Raw genomic sequence first — 17,600 nt, 5'->3', positions numbered from 1 at the left:
TATTGATTTCTTACAGAGAGGAAGGGAGAGGGATAGAGAGCCAGAAACATCCATGAGAAAGAAACATGGATCAGCTGCCTCCTGCACGCCCCCCACTGGGGATGTGCCTGCAACCAAGGTACATGCCCTTGACTGGAATCGAACCCGGGACCCTTGAGTCCGCAGGCCGAAGCTTTATCCACTGAGCTAATCCGGTTCTGGCAATAAAATATATTTTAAAAAAACACATTTAAGTGTCTGAGTGGTAAGAATTAAGCAAAATTTAATATTCTCTCAGGGGTCAACAAACTTGTTCTATAGAGGCCAAACACTGCACATTTTATGCTTTGTCTCTGTCAGGATGACTTGATTCTGCTGTCTCAGAGGAAAGCTGCCATACTATGACAGGGGTGTGCATGGCTGTGGCCAATAAGCTAACTACAGATACAGGCACACTGACTTCTATTCCCTCTGACTTGTATTCTGAAAGGCCGTGCACACACACTGATTTAACACTCGTGTGCACCAACACTGCTACGCACTGAGAGAAAGGGGCTCCTTGGGACTCAGCCTACCTTGTCGTCCTTCTTCTTGTAGGTGACATTTAGCTGCAGCCCCATGTTGGCAAGCAGACAGGTTCCGTTGGTACCACTCACGTTGTACTTGTGCACTGAGGGGCTCTCAGGCACTGGGGATGGTGAAGGGTGGGGAGGGGTTGGTGAAGGGTGAGGTGGGGTAGGGTGGGGAGGAGAAGGGTGGGGGGGATGACGAGGGGTGGGCAGATGTTGGTGAAGGGGGGGGAGGGGATGACGAGGGGTGGGCAGATGTTGGTGACACTGTTGGAGAAGGTTCATCTTGGATACAGTGCGTCTCTGGAGAAACAAGGAGGGATTAATCATACTGTTCACGGGAAGGAAGGTGAAAATTCTGGTTCCTTAAAAACAGGAGCCACAGCAACCCTGAGCTCCAGCTCCCTGAGCGCCTTGTAAACCCCAGACTTTCTCAAATAGCCCCACCCCTCAGAACAGGAGTAAATTATACAGGCAGGCAGGCAGGCACTGTTGTCCCACATAGCTGGCTGAGGAGGACAGCAGTGTCCAGTTCCTGTCCCCACTCCTGACACGTGGTGGCTCAAAGTGGACACTTCCGTTTCAGTCTCGGGGCAGCCCCATGCTCACAGATCTATCCTCTGCTGCCTGACAAACCTTCCCTTCCTACGTGCGGTCAAGTTAAAAACCAGAGAGGTCAGAGTGGGACCATCCAGTTTGCAGCTCTGTGGAACCATAAAAGACACACTCAGGGGGCAGACTCAGTGAGCACCAAAGCCCCATCGAAGCAAGTCTAGCCCCAGAGGGGTGTCTCCAGCACAGAAGCTCTCCCACTGCAGACACCGCTGATTCTCACAGACAATTGGCCTGGAGGTCAATTCCTCCCAGTGATACCTACAACAATCAAGGCTTAATTACAACAAGACTGTGCACAAAGCCCACAAGGGGGTGCACCAAGAGTGTCTACCTCAGGTAATTGGGACACTTAACACAGAAAGGCACTCTAGCAACACAGCGAAGCATAAAAAATGCTGAGAAAAAGAAACAGGACACAAACAACAGAATTGGAGGAAAGCAAACTGTTGGATATAGAGTTCTAAACCACACTTTTAAGGTCTTTAAAGAACTGTCTAGAAGCCGCCGATAAATTTAATAAGGCCCTGGAAAAGACTGGTGAGACCGCCGATAAATGTAGTGAGATCCTCAAGAAATCTAATGAGACTCTCGATGTTGTGATAAAGAACCAACTAGAAATTAAGCATACACTGACTGAAATAAAGAATATTATACAGACTCCCAATAGCAGCCCAGAGGGTTGCAAGAATCAAGTCAAAGATTTGAAATACGAAGAAGCAAAAAACACCCAACCGGAAAAGCAAAATGAAAAAAGAATCCAAAAATATGAAGATGGTGTAAGGAGCCTCTGGGACAGCTTCAAGCGTACCAACATCCGAATTATAGGGGTGCCAGAAGATGAGAGAGAGCAAGATATTGAAAACCTATAGGAAGAAATAATGACAGAAAACTTCCCCTACCTGGTGAAAGAAATAGACTTCCAAGTCCAGGAAGCACAGAGAACCCCAAACAAAAGGAATCCACAGAGGACCACACCAAGACACATCATAACTAAAATGCCAAGAGCAAAAGACAAAGAGAGAATCCTAAAAGCAGCAAGAGAAAGAAAATCAGTTACCTACAAGGGAGTATCCATATGACTGTCAGCTGATTTCTCAACAGAAACTTTGCAGGCCAGAAGGGAGTGGCAAGAAATATTCAAAGTGATGAATACCAAGAACCTACAACCAAGATTACTTTATCCAGCAAAGCTATCATTCAGAAGTGAAGGTCAGATAAAGAGCTTCACAGATAAGGAAAAGCTAAAGGAGTTCATCACCACCAAACCAGTATTATATGAAATGCTGAAAGGTATCCTTTAAGAAGAGGAAGAAGAAGAAAAAGGTAAAGATACAAATTATGAACAACAAATACACATCTATCAACAAGTGAATCTAAAAACCAAGTGAATAAATAATCTGATTAACAGTATGAACTGGTGATTGTAATAGAATCAAGGACATAGAAAGGGAATGGACGGACTATTCTTGGGGGCGGGGGGGAAGGAGTGTGGGGGTGAGGGCAGAGATTGGACAATAATCGTGCACCTAGGGATGAGGACAGTGGGTGGGGAGTGATGGCGGAGGGTGAGGTGGGAACTGGGTGGAGGGGAGTTATGGGGGGAAAAAAGAATAACTAATGTAATAATCTGAATAAAGATTTAATTAAAAAAATAAAAATAAAAAAGATAAAGATAAAAATTCCAACAAAAGCCTATTGAGGCAGGCAATCAAGGCTGCCTGGCTGCTATCAGCCAGGTCATTCCTTAGCCTTCTCTTTCACAGTGAAACAATGTCGGAGTACTCTGTTCATCCATCATTCAGGGGTTGCTGGTCAGCCCTGGCATATATGATATGTGTATACAATTTCAAAACTGGACAGGAGGAATATACACTTAGCTTAAGATAGTCAAACCCTTTAGGGAAAAAACAGGCAATTGTACAAAGGAGGCATCAACTATATGTGTAATACCTTAGTTTTTAAAATCAAATATTTAAAGCAAATGTGACAAAGTTTCTCCGTACTTTCTGAATGTTTGCAGAGTTACAGAGCTTGCCTAATTAAAAAAAACACACACAAAAAAAAACCATACCTCTCTCACATGCCAGTGGGACAGTCAGCCACACACCACCTGAAACAGCTCTCTGAGCTACTACCGCATGCTGCAGGGAACAGTCACAGGACAGAAGAGGGGCCTGAGCTCACACGCTCAGGAGGGACAGACAGACACCAGACACACAAACCTAACGCCATCAGCACAAGGCCCATGGGAGAGCAGAGAGAAGCCTTGGAAGGACAGGTGGCAGGTGGCCCTGCAGGCTGAGCCTGGAGCTGAGGCTCAGTGCACAGGGCCGGCCAGCTGCTGTGGGTTTCTATTTGGGGCAGGGTGGTGAGGGCTCCGGCAGGCACTCTCACGTAGGCAGAAGGCCCAGTAAGTGTGAGAGCAAAAATCCCAAAAGAGGAGACAACAATCCAGGACCTGAGGGAGGATGGAGTACAGACAGGCCATGGCAAAGCAACCTGGTGACCAGAAGTCAGATTTGTGGGGGAGGTGTCTGTGGGGAGAGGCCACCAGAGGAGATGCTGAGGAGTTTGAATGGGATTCTGTCCCTCAAAATTTGACCCACCATGATTGTTTACAACAAAAATTTCTATTCAAAATCAAAGCAAATGGAACCCACAGTGGAATAGCTCAAAATTTTCTACAGGAATAGACAGGAAGGAGGTGCTTCCTGTGAAGATTTCAGACTACTTAACATTTTATAACACCTGCAGCACTTCTAGGATACCACAACTAGATTCTTTCTTTTATTATTCTGTTTCTGTGGACAATCAAGAAGTTGAATATAATATTCATACAATTTCCATCCAATTCTGACTCTTCCCACAGGTCTGCTAGGCTAAGGAAGCTGGCCCAGACATCCTTGTAGGGAGCCAGTCAGTAGTTTGTGTAACTCTACCCACCACCTGTTTTCTCTAAATTAAAATGAAACTTCAATGTAACGCTTTTTCAGTTGCCAATTCTGCCTGCATATCCCATCTACTTAGGGGAGGAGAGATAGAAAACTTCACCCCACAAAACTGTAACACAGGGAAAATTAGACACACTTTCTGGAAAGTTCAATTCATCCAGGATCCCTTCAATCTCTTCCCACAATGTAATCTTAGAGACTGAAGTGCCTTTCTAGACAGAGGATAAAGCCTGGGGAAATACCTCAGAAAGGGTTTAACCTTGGGCTAGTGGTGGTACAGCAAATACTGCCGGAGATGTTCCAACCTAGGGCATGCTGGCCAACACTGCCCACTTCTTATCCCGAGCTAAGCTACAGACAGACGTTTTAGCTGCATTTTAAAAAACAGCTTCATCAGTACATTAAAACTAGTTACAGAACACAACATAATTAAAACGACACCAAAACAAAAATGAGAACAGGCCAGTCTCCAAGTTCTGGTCTAGATGGCCGCACCACACAAATGAGGGAAAGTAACCTACATTGAGATTTGACAATCACCCACTGTTTTCATAAAGCCGGTTACAAAATATCAACTTGGAAACATGAATAAACACCCTTAGATCTTATCCCTAGTCAGAAAATTGCAGAACTTTAGAAATCTGTAAGGATAAAATGCCGTCTTCCTTCTGAGTTATAAATGCAAAGTCCACTCTCTAACCAATACCAAAGCCCTTCCTGCAGAAGGCTCACAAACAAGCCACAGGGAGAATCCTGTATAATAAAACCCTAACATGCAAATCAACCAAATGGCAGAACGACCAGTCATTATGACGTGCACTGACCACCAGGGGGCAGATGCTCAATGCAGGAGCTGCCCCCAGCCTGAAGGCCCCAGGCCAGCCAAGGTGGGTGCCAGCGGAGGACCGCTGATCACTCCACCAGTCGCCCTACAGAGGGAGGTGACCGACCGCAGCAGGGTGCGGGGCCCACGAGCGGGTGGCGCCAGGCCAGCCAAGGCAGGTGCCAGTGGGGGCACCCCATCACCCTACAAATCGGCCCTGATTGCTGGCCAGGCCTAGGGACCCTTACCTGTGCACGAATTTCATGCACTGAGCCTCTAGTCACAAATAAAATGCACTGAGTATATTCAGTGCCACCTGTGGGAAGGCCTCTGGAAAGACTAGAGGATCCAGAAGTTGCTACTGGGTCACCATTAGTTTTCCCCACAAAGAAAACAATGGGAGAGGAAAGTGAAGGGCTGTGCAGATGCCTGTATGGGACTCACCCCAAATCCATTAACCCAGTGTGGGCTTGGGCCCAGAAATCCAATTCTGCTGAACAGAGTGAGACTCATTCACCTGGCTTTCTCCAGCTTCCAGACAGAGCATTCCAGAATGATAATCATCTACCCTACTTTGCAGACCATCAGGAAAGAAGATACCTGATTTTCTTCAGAACTTATCCTCATCAACAAAATTGACAGGAAAGTCAGTGCAGCCTTGGCTTGTTATTTATTTCCTTTTTAAAATAAAATCTCTAAATAGCTGAGGTTTTTTAAAATTTTTTTTGGTAAAAGGATACAAATGTACAGGCAAAATGAACAAGGACTTTCTGGACAAGGTGACCACTACACTACTGCTAAGTACAAACACAGAAGTCCACTCTAATGACCTGAACATGCAGTTTATCTAATAAAAATTTTACCCTGATGCACCAAAGTTGTAGGTTCGATCCCTGGACAGGACTCATACAAGAACCAACAAATGAATGCATACATGGGTGACACAACAAATTGATATTTCTCTCTCTCTCTAAAAGTCAATAAATAAAAAAATAAAAATAAAAACTTTATCCAGGCTTTTATAACCAAAAATTTAATGATTTATTGCAAACATGTTAACTCAACAATTTATTAAAGGTCCATGAGTAGAACAGAGTAGGGGATATAAAAATATGCTTAACATATTTGGCTTGGGATCTTTTCCTTGAAACAGGGAATTCAGTTGACAAGAAAAATATTTAAAAGTACCTAAAGCATGGCTAGCGTAGCTCAGTGGTTGAGTGTCAAGCTATGAACCAGGAGGTCATGGTTCAATTCCTGGTCAGGGGACATGCCTGGGTTGTGAGCTTGATCCTCAGAGGGGGGCATGCAGGAGGCAGCCGATAGATGATTCTCTCTCATCATTGATGTTTCTGTCTCTCTCTCCCTCTCCCTTCTTCTCTATGAAATAAATAAAAATATTTTTAAAAACCAACAACATAAAAGTACCTACAAATCACTCTGGTCGGTTTGGTTCAGTGGATAGAGTGTCAGCCTGAGTACTGAAGGGTCCCAGGTTCAATTCGAGTCAAGGGCATGCACCTTGGTTGCAGGCTCAACTGGCCCTGGATGGGGTGCATGCAGGAGGCAACCAATCGATGTGTCTCTCTCACATCTATGTTTCTCTCTGTCTCTCCTCCTCCCCTTTCATTCTCTCCAAAGATCAATAGAAAAATATCCTCAGGTGAGGATTAACAAAACAAAACAAAGTACCTAAGAATCAAAGGAGTGAAACTGGAACAAAAGGAAATAAAAAATTAGAAATGGCTCAATTCTAATAGAAATCAAGTATTTTAAAGCAATTTATGCTGTTTTGGTAGTATATGAGGTTAGTTATGCCAAATCTCATACTTTTAGGGAAAATGAGGGTCTCTTTAATTACAAAATAACATTAATAGCAACCAATGTCAAAAAATACCCAGCTGGCCGAAACCGGTTTGGCTCAGTGGATAGAGCGTCGGCCTGCGGACTGAAGGGTCCCGGGTTCGATTCCGGTCAAGGGCATGTACCTGGGTTGCGGGCACATCCCCAGTGGGAGATGTGCAGGAGGCAGCTGATCAATGTTTCCCTCTCATCGATGTTTTTCTCTCTCTCTCTTCCTCTCCCTTCCTCTCTCTCTAAAAATCAAATTTAAAAAAAAAATGCAGGTGTTAGGGAAATGCAAGTTAAAACTACACTGGGGATACCACTATACACTTATTTAAATGGCTAAAATAAAAAAAAATACATACATACCTGTGAGAAAGTAAGTAAATAAACAGAAGGAGTGTGCAGGAGGCAGCTGATCGATGTTTCTCTCTCAATGATGTTTCTAACTATCTCTCTCCCTTCCTCTCTGTAAAAAAATCAATAAAATATATTTTTTTAAAAATACCCAGTAAGATCCTGAGAATAGAAAAAAAGTAGTATAATGACATGCTGGCTGGCTAGGCTTCCCAAGGATCAGACTCTGAGTTAGGTTCATAATAAGTTGAGTTATCTCGCAACATGTTAACAGTTGAGCTTTAAAAACAATTCAGATTGCCCTGGCTGGTTTTGCTCAGTGGATAGAGCGATTCCAGTCAGGGGCACATAGCTTGGTTGCAGGATCCTTCCCCGTCCAGTTCCTGGTTGGGGCATGTGCAGGAGGCAACCAATCAATGTATTTCTCTCCCATCCATATTTCTCTGTTTTTCCCTCTTTCTTCCACTCTCTCTAAAAAAAAATCAATGGAATAATTTCCTTGGGTGAGGACTAAAAAATTCAGATTAACTTCATTAGGTATATAAAATGTCTAATAACTATGTTGTACACCTAAAATTAGTGTAACACTGTATATCAACTAATTGGAAAATAAACCTTAGATCATGTTATCAATTACTATATTGTACAGTGTAGACCCTTCCTTAAGGAGCATCAGTCCATATTTGAGATCCAGAGGCTCCCCACCCAGCACCTCCACCCTGAACAGCAGCCTGCGTATACTAGGAACCAGGTCACTGGAGGATCAAATCCTATAAAACAGTGTGTCAAGCAGGAAGTCACGGTTGTGTGAGAGGTGATGTATGAGCAGCTCTCGACTTCACCCAGCCTTCCTGGCCAATGATGAGAGAAGGAAACTTCGATTTCTATAGGATATTCATGTACCTGGTAACTTTAGGATGCTTCTTAACCCTCCTCAGCCAAGTAGAATTTACTAAAAGAGTGCTCTAGTGTCTTTGAAAAAGATTTCCTTTCTAAAGTATATACATATTGGCACAGGTGGATTTAACAAAACTGAATCAAGCTTTGATAAGAAGGACAGCCACGAAACATGGGGAGGTGGATATGATGTCTTAGATCTGTCCAGTGAGGGTGAGCTCGATGACCAAACTTCTTACCACCAACTTGAAGGAACATGGTGGGTGGCACCCATGAGCTCCAAATAGCCCAGGACTCGCAGGCTGGAAGGCCAAAACCCCAAAGCCCCAGGTAACCCCATGCAGGACATGAGCATACCACTGGGCAAAGGGCTACTGGCTGGGGTCCAGATGTCAGGATAGCCTCACACCCATACCTTTTCCACTTGGAATCACATGCACATGTCCTCCACTGGAAAAGTAATTAAAATGTAGAATGTTGGCAGGGGAGAGAATGTGCATTTGTGGGGATGGGGGATATGAAAAAAATCTCTACTTTCCATTCAATTTTGTTTTGAACCTAAAGCTGCTCTAAAAAATAAAGTCTATTAAAAAAAAGCAATTAATTAACCCCAAAACAAAATTAGTCCCTCTACTGTCACATGTTTTTAGATTAGAAACGGTAGTCCTGTCACAGGGCTCCACTGCCCTGTGTGAACCCGGGTGGCATTGACACCTTACTTCAAAGCACCATACTGGGGAGCCCGCTAGGGGAGACCTGGTCATCTCTGTGCTCGCAAGCCTTTGAAGCAAAAGAAAACAAGTTGGAAAGTGAGGAGCTGTATCTTGGCCACTTTCTGGCCCAATTTTAGTGAGAGCCCTGCAATGAACCAGCAAGCCAGAGATACAATTATTTCCTAAGACCTTCTGACAGATTTTGCTTTTCCCTTTCTCTGCTCTTGAGACCTGAGCCAGAAGACTGATGCAACCCAGATGTATTTGGCTAGGTATGAAACCCAGGTAGTTGGGAGATTTATCACTGTGAACACAAATACCTTCAAGTATTTAGTTTGTTGATCTAACCGCCACTGGCTTAGCTACTATCTGACTAAAGTCACCTTTCACATGCCTGAGGAGGTGCACCTTAGAGTGTGCACACACCAGGACCTACTGCCTCCAAACACTGCTCACGCCAGCGCAAGAGGGAAAGTCCTCGCACTCCATCAGCCCTTCCTTGGGAAGCTGTATGCTCACCCAGCCCGCCAGGCCCAGTTTGAGAAGAGGCTGCTTGTGGAAAGGTCAAGCCCATTTCCTTCAGAATCTCCTGCTGCTCCAGCTTGCGCAGATCTCCACTGGTAAGCCCTGCACACTTGCTACTAGTTGTATTTCTCCCAGTTACACTTGGTTTCTTTTAGTCCTAGCTCTGTTACTAACACTCTTCCCATTAGGTCAGGGGTAAGCTAATTTTCTCTGTAAGGGGCCAGATACTAAACATTTTAGACTTTGTGGCTGTCGGGTGTCTGTTCCAACTCAACTCTGCCACCATGAACATGAAAGCGGGCACAGAAATAGGTGAGTGAATGATCATGGCTGTGTTCCAACAACACTTCAGTTATGGGCACTGAAACCTGAACTGCAAAGAATTTTCACGTCATGAAATATTATTTTCATTTTTTTAACCTTAAATTTTAAGCATAAAAACCATTCTTAGCTTACTGACTATACAGCGACCAGAGGCAGGCTGGACCAGGCCTGCAGCCCAGTTTGGCAGCTCTGCTAGAAGTACCCCGGTCCCTGAGGACTGTAACAAGCTGCACAAAAGGGCTGACTGGTTCATCCTGCTAATTAGCTCTGGGATGGTGCAAATTAGCCATTCTCCAACAGTCACTCTGAGCCTTCAAGCAAGACCACCAGGGAACAATGCAAATCAAAAGCCCAGCAGATCTAAAGAGTAGAAGGAGGTTGGGGACATATATGATGATGGAAGGAGACCAGACTTGGGGTGGTGAACACAAAATACAATATATAGATGATATATTTATAGCATTGTACACTGGAAACCTACATGATCTGATTAACCAATGTTACCCCAATAAATTCAAAAAGATTAAAATGAGGTGCTATCCTTAACACACCCTCTAGCAGGCAGAGACAACTTCCCCAAGGCAAACAACCCCTTATCTCCTCACTCTTTTGAAAAATGACATTAATCTGTTAGTTGATTAGTGGAATTTGGGGAACAGAATTTTCTTAAGTCATAGTAAAATGACAGCCCTATTTATTACTTACTCTGTGCCAGGCACTGAGAGACCCACTTTGCATAAATTTCCTTTTTAATTTTAACAACCTTCTAACACGTTATTATCCTTATTTTACAAGTGAAGAAAATGAGAGGTTGACTACCTTAGCCAAGACCATGGAGCTGGGTTGGCAGGTGCCTTGTGGGGTGTGAGGGTGTATGTCATGATCCCCTCAGAAAGGCACTCCTAATCCTTTCACCATCTGGCCCCAGGGTCTGCCTGAGCTCCCTGGACTCCATTAGCTCTAACAAGGGAAGACCCAGAGAGGCTTAACTGCTTTGCCCTTTTACCCCTTTTTGATCAATTTTGTCCTCCCTAATCTAAAGAGGTCATCTCTAAAGAGAAAAAAGGTTTGGTGGACAGCTCTTCTAAGACAGAAGCTGCCTGCTCTGTCCCCAGCTATACAGATGCTCATCTGTATAGTTCTCCCAGCCACCAGAGCACAAAGCGGCTTCTGCGTTCAGTGAAGTCAGACTAATGACATTAGGGCCAAGGGCAGGGTCTTACCTTCCTTGCTGAAGTTATCATTTGAAAGGTATGCCTGGATGGTGGCATCAATGAATGTGACAGTGACATTATTCATGTGGATCTGGTTGCTGCTCACACATCTATATTTTTTATTTATGTCTGCCGTGATGTCAGGTATGGATTCTGCAGTCTTGGGTCCTAGAAAAGAATAAAATTTTAATTATTTAGTTAAAAGTAATTTTAGACACTACTCCAAACCAATTTTCTTCATTTCATAATAGGTCAATTTTTGTTCTTACCCTGGGAGCTTGCATTGGGGAAAATCTGTGTGTCTGACAAGTTATAAACAAAACGCATCATCTGGACACTGTAACGTGTAGTATTTCTTGTGAAGCTGAGGGTCAGTGTATGTCCATTTCCAAAAGCAATGATGAGACTGGGGTTAGAAGCATTCTCTTTACCACAGGAGCTGCTATTTAATGCTTCTGCATTAGATGGCAGTTTGAAGGTCGAATTCTAGAACAAACACAATGTCAACAGAACCCAATTAGAATGTAGGTTATTAAAGGGATTCAGAAACACTAAGTAAAGATCTTTTGTAAGTATGACATAAACTCAGTTCCTCAGTTCCATCTCAGATGGCACTGTTAAGGTATTTTTAATATAAACAAAAAACACAAAGAAAGTCAGCATTACATTTCAGTAAGAGAAGCAATTCAAGCCCTGGCTAGTGTGGCTCAGTTGGTTGGAGCATCGTCCCCTGCACCAAAAGGCTGCTGGTTCCATTCCCAGTGAGGGATATACATACCTAGTTTGCAGATTTGATTTCTGGTGGGAGCACGTTGATGTTTCTCTCACATCAATGTTTCTTTCTCTCTCTCTCTCACTTCCTCTCTCTCTGAATATCAATAAAACCATACTCTTGAGTGAGGATTAAAAAAATAAAGTAACTCAAGTGCTAGAAGAAGTTGACTTAATTTTTCATATAATTACAAATTCTTCATTAATATAATTTTAACTTTCAACAGAACAGAATTAAAACTAAAATTATCTTAGTAAACTCAAATAATTAACATTGGGTTTCAAGATAAGTGTGTGTTTTTATTTTAAAAAGGCTATTACTACTTGTTTGCCATAGAAATGTTTGTTTAAAGAATATGTCTCTTTAAGGGGTTTACACAGAATTGTTTTAATTTACTATTATATGCAAACAAACAACTAGAAAACAACCTACTGTCCATCAAAATGAACTGGGCTGATTAAAAGAACTATGGTTAAGCTGCATGCGAATGCTGTCCTAAAAAAAGACAGAACTACACGAGGTGACGAAGACATGCTTTGCGAAATAGTGAGGCACATGACCGCATAGGGATGATCCCATTTGTGTAATAATTAATATATAGCAAAACAGTATTTTAAAAATCCAAGCACAAAATATAGTGAATAGAAATTAAAATAAAAGGTGCTTAGACAAGTCTTTAGAATTTGAGACTTTTCTACAGAACAAAACCTTCCCAGTTTTCTTCTATTTTGACAGAGACCACGTTTGTATCTAGACCAGTACAAATGAATTAATGAGGCTGAGCAGCTGGCACAAAGTCCAGAGTGCTCTAAAGAAACTGCTGATCTTCCCAGCAATCCTGGGCCCCACTGCTGCCCTTTGAGTGGTAGTAAAAAAATATGACGCTATCGAAATGAAGATAAAGAAAAATGGTGGTTACAAGAAGGAATTGAAATGAAATCTGAATTAAGAAGATATTTAAAAGAGTACATGGTAAATAGAATAAGTGAAATGTCATTAATAGGTAACTGACGAAAGAAGAAATACAAACAAATGCTGTTTATTTGTTAGAAATCTAGGAAATGCAAAAGCCTATCCTGTAGAAGTACAGAGTTGTTTTAACAAAACAACCAAAAACATTTTAACCAAATTAACACAATGCTTATGGCACTACACATAAACTGTTTATATACAATTGTGGAGTGTTAATAGTTCATATAGAGTAAATTCCACAGATATACTTAACTACAAATAGTGGGATGGTTTAACAAATTAGGTTGATTAACATAATGAAGTATTAAAAAAGATAATCACAAAGAAAACTGAGAAAAAATGCTCATAGTAAAATAGTGAAAGCAAAGCACAAAACGGTTTGTGTATTTTGACTGGAACTTCAGTGTATAAAACAGCACAGGCTACTTGAGGAGCTGAGAAGGAACTACACATACATCAAGATAACTATGTTAAGGAGGGATCATTTTTCAAACATTTGAAAACTTTTAATAATCCCTCTTTCATATGCGAACACACACACATGCATGCACGTACACAATGTGCTGTTTCCTACCTTAGTGCCACTCTGGGTATTATAGTTGGTCAAGAAGTCAGCAGAGAAGTTGGCCATTATACAAGTTGTCCCGTTGCCATCCTTCACCTCAAAGAACACTGCTGATGCACCATACACAAGGCCTGCTAACTCCAGGAGAGACAAAAATTACCAAACATCTCTAAGAAAATATTTGAGATATTTCTGTTGTCTTCAACTGTAGCAATAATGGATTTTGTAAGAATACTGATCAAGAAGTCAAATGTTAATTTCTGGGTCACCACGGGGCATAAGTGCTCTACATTGGTTCCTCAGGAAATTCCATAGGGTCATGGAGGCACAACTCAACCTAAATATTGACCTTCTACAGAAATCCATGGAAGAGCTGATGGTATCTCTCACTGTGGACTCAGACCAATATTTAAAGTTAGATACGTTTTTACCTCCCATGGACTGGTGGTGTGGAAGAAAAGTCATGGACTCAAAGATCTAAGATTTTTGCCCAATTTCAGAAAGGTTCTAAAAAAACTAAGTTGAACCAGGGCTTGGCTGTGTGACCTTAGGACTTCAATCAATCTGTCTAGGTATGGCCTCCATATGGCAGGGGCATGGGACAGAGTGAAACTCTCATGGGTCTTTCTAGCTTGCGAGTGAACACTGCTAAATATACCTCTTTAAGTAAGTTCTCAGGGCTAGTGCCATCTCTGGCTTCTTTATATCCCACCACCCTGATCAAGCAGTTTACTAGCAAATGTAATCTGATCAGCACAGTACAGAAGTAGGTAATTTTACAAGTGGTACATTTGAGCACATTGTTCTTTCATAGATGGGTAAAAATAAGTGTTTTCACTAGTTCTAAAACCAAAGAGTTGTCAGCCATCACAGTGTACTATAACATTCAGAAGTGGTGTGCTCCTCCCTTCCCTCCTCCCCATCTCTGCTGCTACAAGCTCCTACATGCCCTTTACCAGGCAAGCATTTCCACACCTGGCTCTGATCACTCTAAGGGTAAATATGACTTGCACATTCTGAAGGCAGCATACTCAGAGGACACTCAATTAACATTTCATTCTAAATCTCTTGTCCCTGGCAAAGTAAATGTCTCCAATGAAACCAATTCATTTTCCCCTTGAGATTTTCACAAATAAAATCTTTAGAGCCAACAATTCAAGCCTAAAGTAAAGTGTATAGCCAGAAACCTCACATCTCTTCCCACAAGCCTCTGGTAAAGGAAATACCAAAATCCATGTGCATAAAGAAAAGTTGCTACACCAAAATGAAGCAAACTATGGTAGACTGGAAAACCTGTGCACATTTTTTTTTTGGTCTGTTTTGATTTGCAAATTTTTAACCCATCTCTGAAATACTCAGGCAAGATTATACTAAAAGCATTTCCAATAAATTGAATATTTTATTTAAGTTAGAGAAAGTTGTTCCATAACTTGTTTTTGACACAGTAAAGATTTTTAAAACACGTGCTTTCTGAGAGGATGGGTAAGCAGACCAGAGGGAAAAGCAGAGCCGGCAGGCAGAAGCAAAAGCGCGAGTTGAAGCATGGGCGCGTGCCCTGGGCCACTGCCTGCCCTGTGCATATGCTTCCTCAGGCCTAGCCCTGGTCCCTCCGCGGGAGAGTCTGTCATATTCAATCACATGTGACACAGGCACAGCAGGCCACTGTCTCCCATGGGAGCACACATAGGTCAGTTCTCAACAAGCTGCCCTTAGATAAAACAGTTCCTGAATCATTAAAAAAAAAACTTTCTACTGACTCAAAGCACTTCATTAGTAAATATTTCACATTAAGTACCTTTCAATCATATAATTTTTTCATTTAGAAATATGTTGAGCTGATCTTTCAAAGAAAAACAAAGTATTAGTAAAACAATATAAGCGTTAGCAGCACTAGATGCCCACATTTATTCTGGAAGGGCCCAGAAATGTCCAATTATTAAAACAAGAAACTTAACCCAGAAGCCAATTTTGATACAGAGAAAAATGTCTACAAGAGGATTAGAACATAATATTCTGAGAGATTATTATGTATGCTAATGATCATAAGTTTATTTTTTTTTAAAGAATTCTGTAACAGTGGCAGTTGGTGAGGAAAAAAAGACTCTTCTCAAGCCAGTTAAAATATTTGCAGTAATCTGAGGGGTGTCCCTCTCAAAAATCAGCTCCCTGACCTACTGGCAACTGCTAATCTCTAGCAATACTTCACTCAGATGAGAACTCAATCATTTCTCCAGGGGTTACATAAAGGAATAACTTTGTCCTATTCCTTTAAAATATTCCTACTTGCCGAAACCGGTTTGGCTCAGTGGATAGAGCGTCGGCTTGCAGACTGAAAGGTCCCAAGTTCGATTCTGGTCAAGGGCATGTACCTGGGTTGCGGGCACATCACCGGTAGTGGGCGTGCAGGAGGCAGCTGATCGATGTTTCTCTCTCATAGCACCTCACACAAAATGACAGTTATTTTCTTTCACAAGCATTTGTAATGCACTTGCTATGTGCCAATTATAGCTCCAAGCACATCACTGATAAATTATCATGACAATCCTAATTGGTAGACATATTCTGACTCCTTTACAGATGTAGAGACTAAGGCAGAGAGATGTTAACTAACTAGTGCAAGGTCACACAGCTAGTGAGTGGTAGAGCCAGGTCTGCTGACTCAGAGCATGTTCACCCATGCTAGTGTGGGCTAGCTGCAGGGTGAGTGCCATGGCTAAACCATGCTTTCTCTCCAGCACTGGTTGAGCAAGCAAATATGCTTTAAATTATGAAACACTCACTTTTGAAATGAACCACAATCCCTAGAGGCGGGGCATGAGTATGTAGATTTCTAAAAAGCTGACTTATGCATGTTTGGTTAGAGACCACTACTGTAAAGCTGGGCATCTCTATATGTATGTACTGAGCACTTACTATGTGTGAGGTATGAGCTGGGCTGCAAGATGGGGAAGGGAAATACACTTGTAAAAATAATCGTAACTCAGCTGAATCAATGGTCTAGTTAAAGAACATGCTGTAGCAAGTTGTCAAGTTCTGTGGACGCAAACGATCTCAAATCTACCAAAGAATTTGGTTGCAAACTTGGGACAATGGACAAAACTCCCACAAGCAAGTATAACATTAATTAGCATAAAAGCTAATACTTCCTATCAGTGGTCGCCAACCTTTAGGACCTCACGGACCACTGGCGACGGCTGTAGTGAGTTCTTCATTTGGAAAGGGAAAGGAAGCCACCTAGTTGACATCAATGGTTTAAAGAATCACACACAATTATATTATAATACAAAAGGTGTAAGTAGTTTCTACTCATTAACGCAGGAGGAATTAGTAATTTAGAAGCTTGTTCTATTTTTAGAAAATATGCTTTTTGGTGAAATTGTTCATTAAAATAAACATTTTTTTAAAAAAACAGACCTAAATCCAAGTTAATGGACCTTTTTAAAAAGTTAGATTTTAGTTGAATATAAAACTTAAAAGATATGATGCAATGGGCATTAAAAGGCTAATTACACACACACACTACTCCAAGTTATTGCAATGTAGAGAAGTTATGAACTTTCCCTCTTCATTTTTAAGATGAGTTTTTAAAACATGAAACAAAATATCCAAGTCCTAATGCTTGTGAGCTCTTCTAATAAATCAGAATGCAGCCGTTCTGGCATGACAAAACTTATTCCAGCAACTCCTCTTGTAACACCTGCCAGTGAAGGGCAAGGCTTCAGGTTTACTGCTGGAATAAGGTCATCCCTTGTGGCTCTTGCAGCTCAAAGAACGAACTTTACATAACAGGGAAAACGAAAACGGCAAACCAAAATCTATTCGATCACAATGAACAGAATTTTAGAGTAAGATGAAACGTAAGAGGTATCTAAAGAATGTGTGGGCAGGAAATATGTATCTGTATCTATTTAACTCACGTGAACCCCCCTATTTCAGATCCTAGCCCTTAGATAAGTCTTCCCGTTTTATTTGGGAGCGAGTGGGACAGAGTGGCATACACAGATGGCCCCTAAACAGACTTAAAATAAGCCATGTCATGATTACCGTTCAACAAACAGCACATATTCCTCTTTCTTATTAGGACAGACAAATGAAAATAAAATCCCTCAGTCAGTCAAGTACTGAGCACCCACCGACTGATTCTATGAATTACACGGAGTTGGGGAGGGCCAGCCGCTTCCCGACGGGTCGAGTCCCGCATTTGGGCTCACGGGCACCAGCACACAGGACAGTGGCAGCAGCTCTTCACAAGGACTCACTGGATGCGAACACTGCCATCGAGAAGCCGAGGCCTGGTCCTGCCTCGGAGGCCCCCCCCCACCCCCCATGAGCTCTCCTAAACTCCTAAGGGTACCTCGAAGTCCTCCCAACACAAACTTAAATTCGCAGCAACATGTGAGCGCTGCAGGCCATGCTGAAACACAGGCAAAGGTGAAAGCACCAAGGACGAACTCCACAAGGCCAGGGGCGCCCCGCCCC

General features: G+C 42.3%; 1 protein-coding gene across 1 annotated transcript in view; it reads right to left on the bottom strand.

Annotated features, from left to right (window-relative positions):
• LAMP1 (lysosomal associated membrane protein 1) overlaps positions 1–13,284 on the bottom strand; it is a 36,944-nt gene extending 23,660 nt beyond the window's left edge. Inside the window, exons 1-5 of the mRNA XM_015567563.1 lie at positions 13,131–13,284; positions 11,082–11,298; positions 10,822–10,980; positions 743–851; positions 555–693 (exon numbers count right to left, since the gene is read on the bottom strand). Coding sequence (XP_015423049.1) covers positions 555–693; positions 743–851; positions 10,822–10,980; positions 11,082–11,298; positions 13,131–13,187 — 681 coding nt within the window. The 5' untranslated portion in view covers positions 13,188–13,284. The remainder of the gene's footprint in view (positions 1–554; positions 694–742; positions 852–10,821; positions 10,981–11,081; positions 11,299–13,130) is intronic.
• Between the last annotated feature and the right edge of the window lie 4,316 nt (positions 13,285–17,600).

This window comes from Myotis davidii, unplaced genomic scaffold (assembly GCF_000327345.1).
Source record: "Myotis davidii unplaced genomic scaffold, ASM32734v1 scaffold444, whole genome shotgun sequence".
NCBI lineage: Eukaryota > Metazoa > Chordata > Mammalia > Chiroptera > Vespertilionidae > Myotis > Myotis davidii.
The sequence above is the reverse complement of the archived record's forward strand: the minus strand, read 5'-3'. Positions and strand labels throughout refer to the sequence as shown.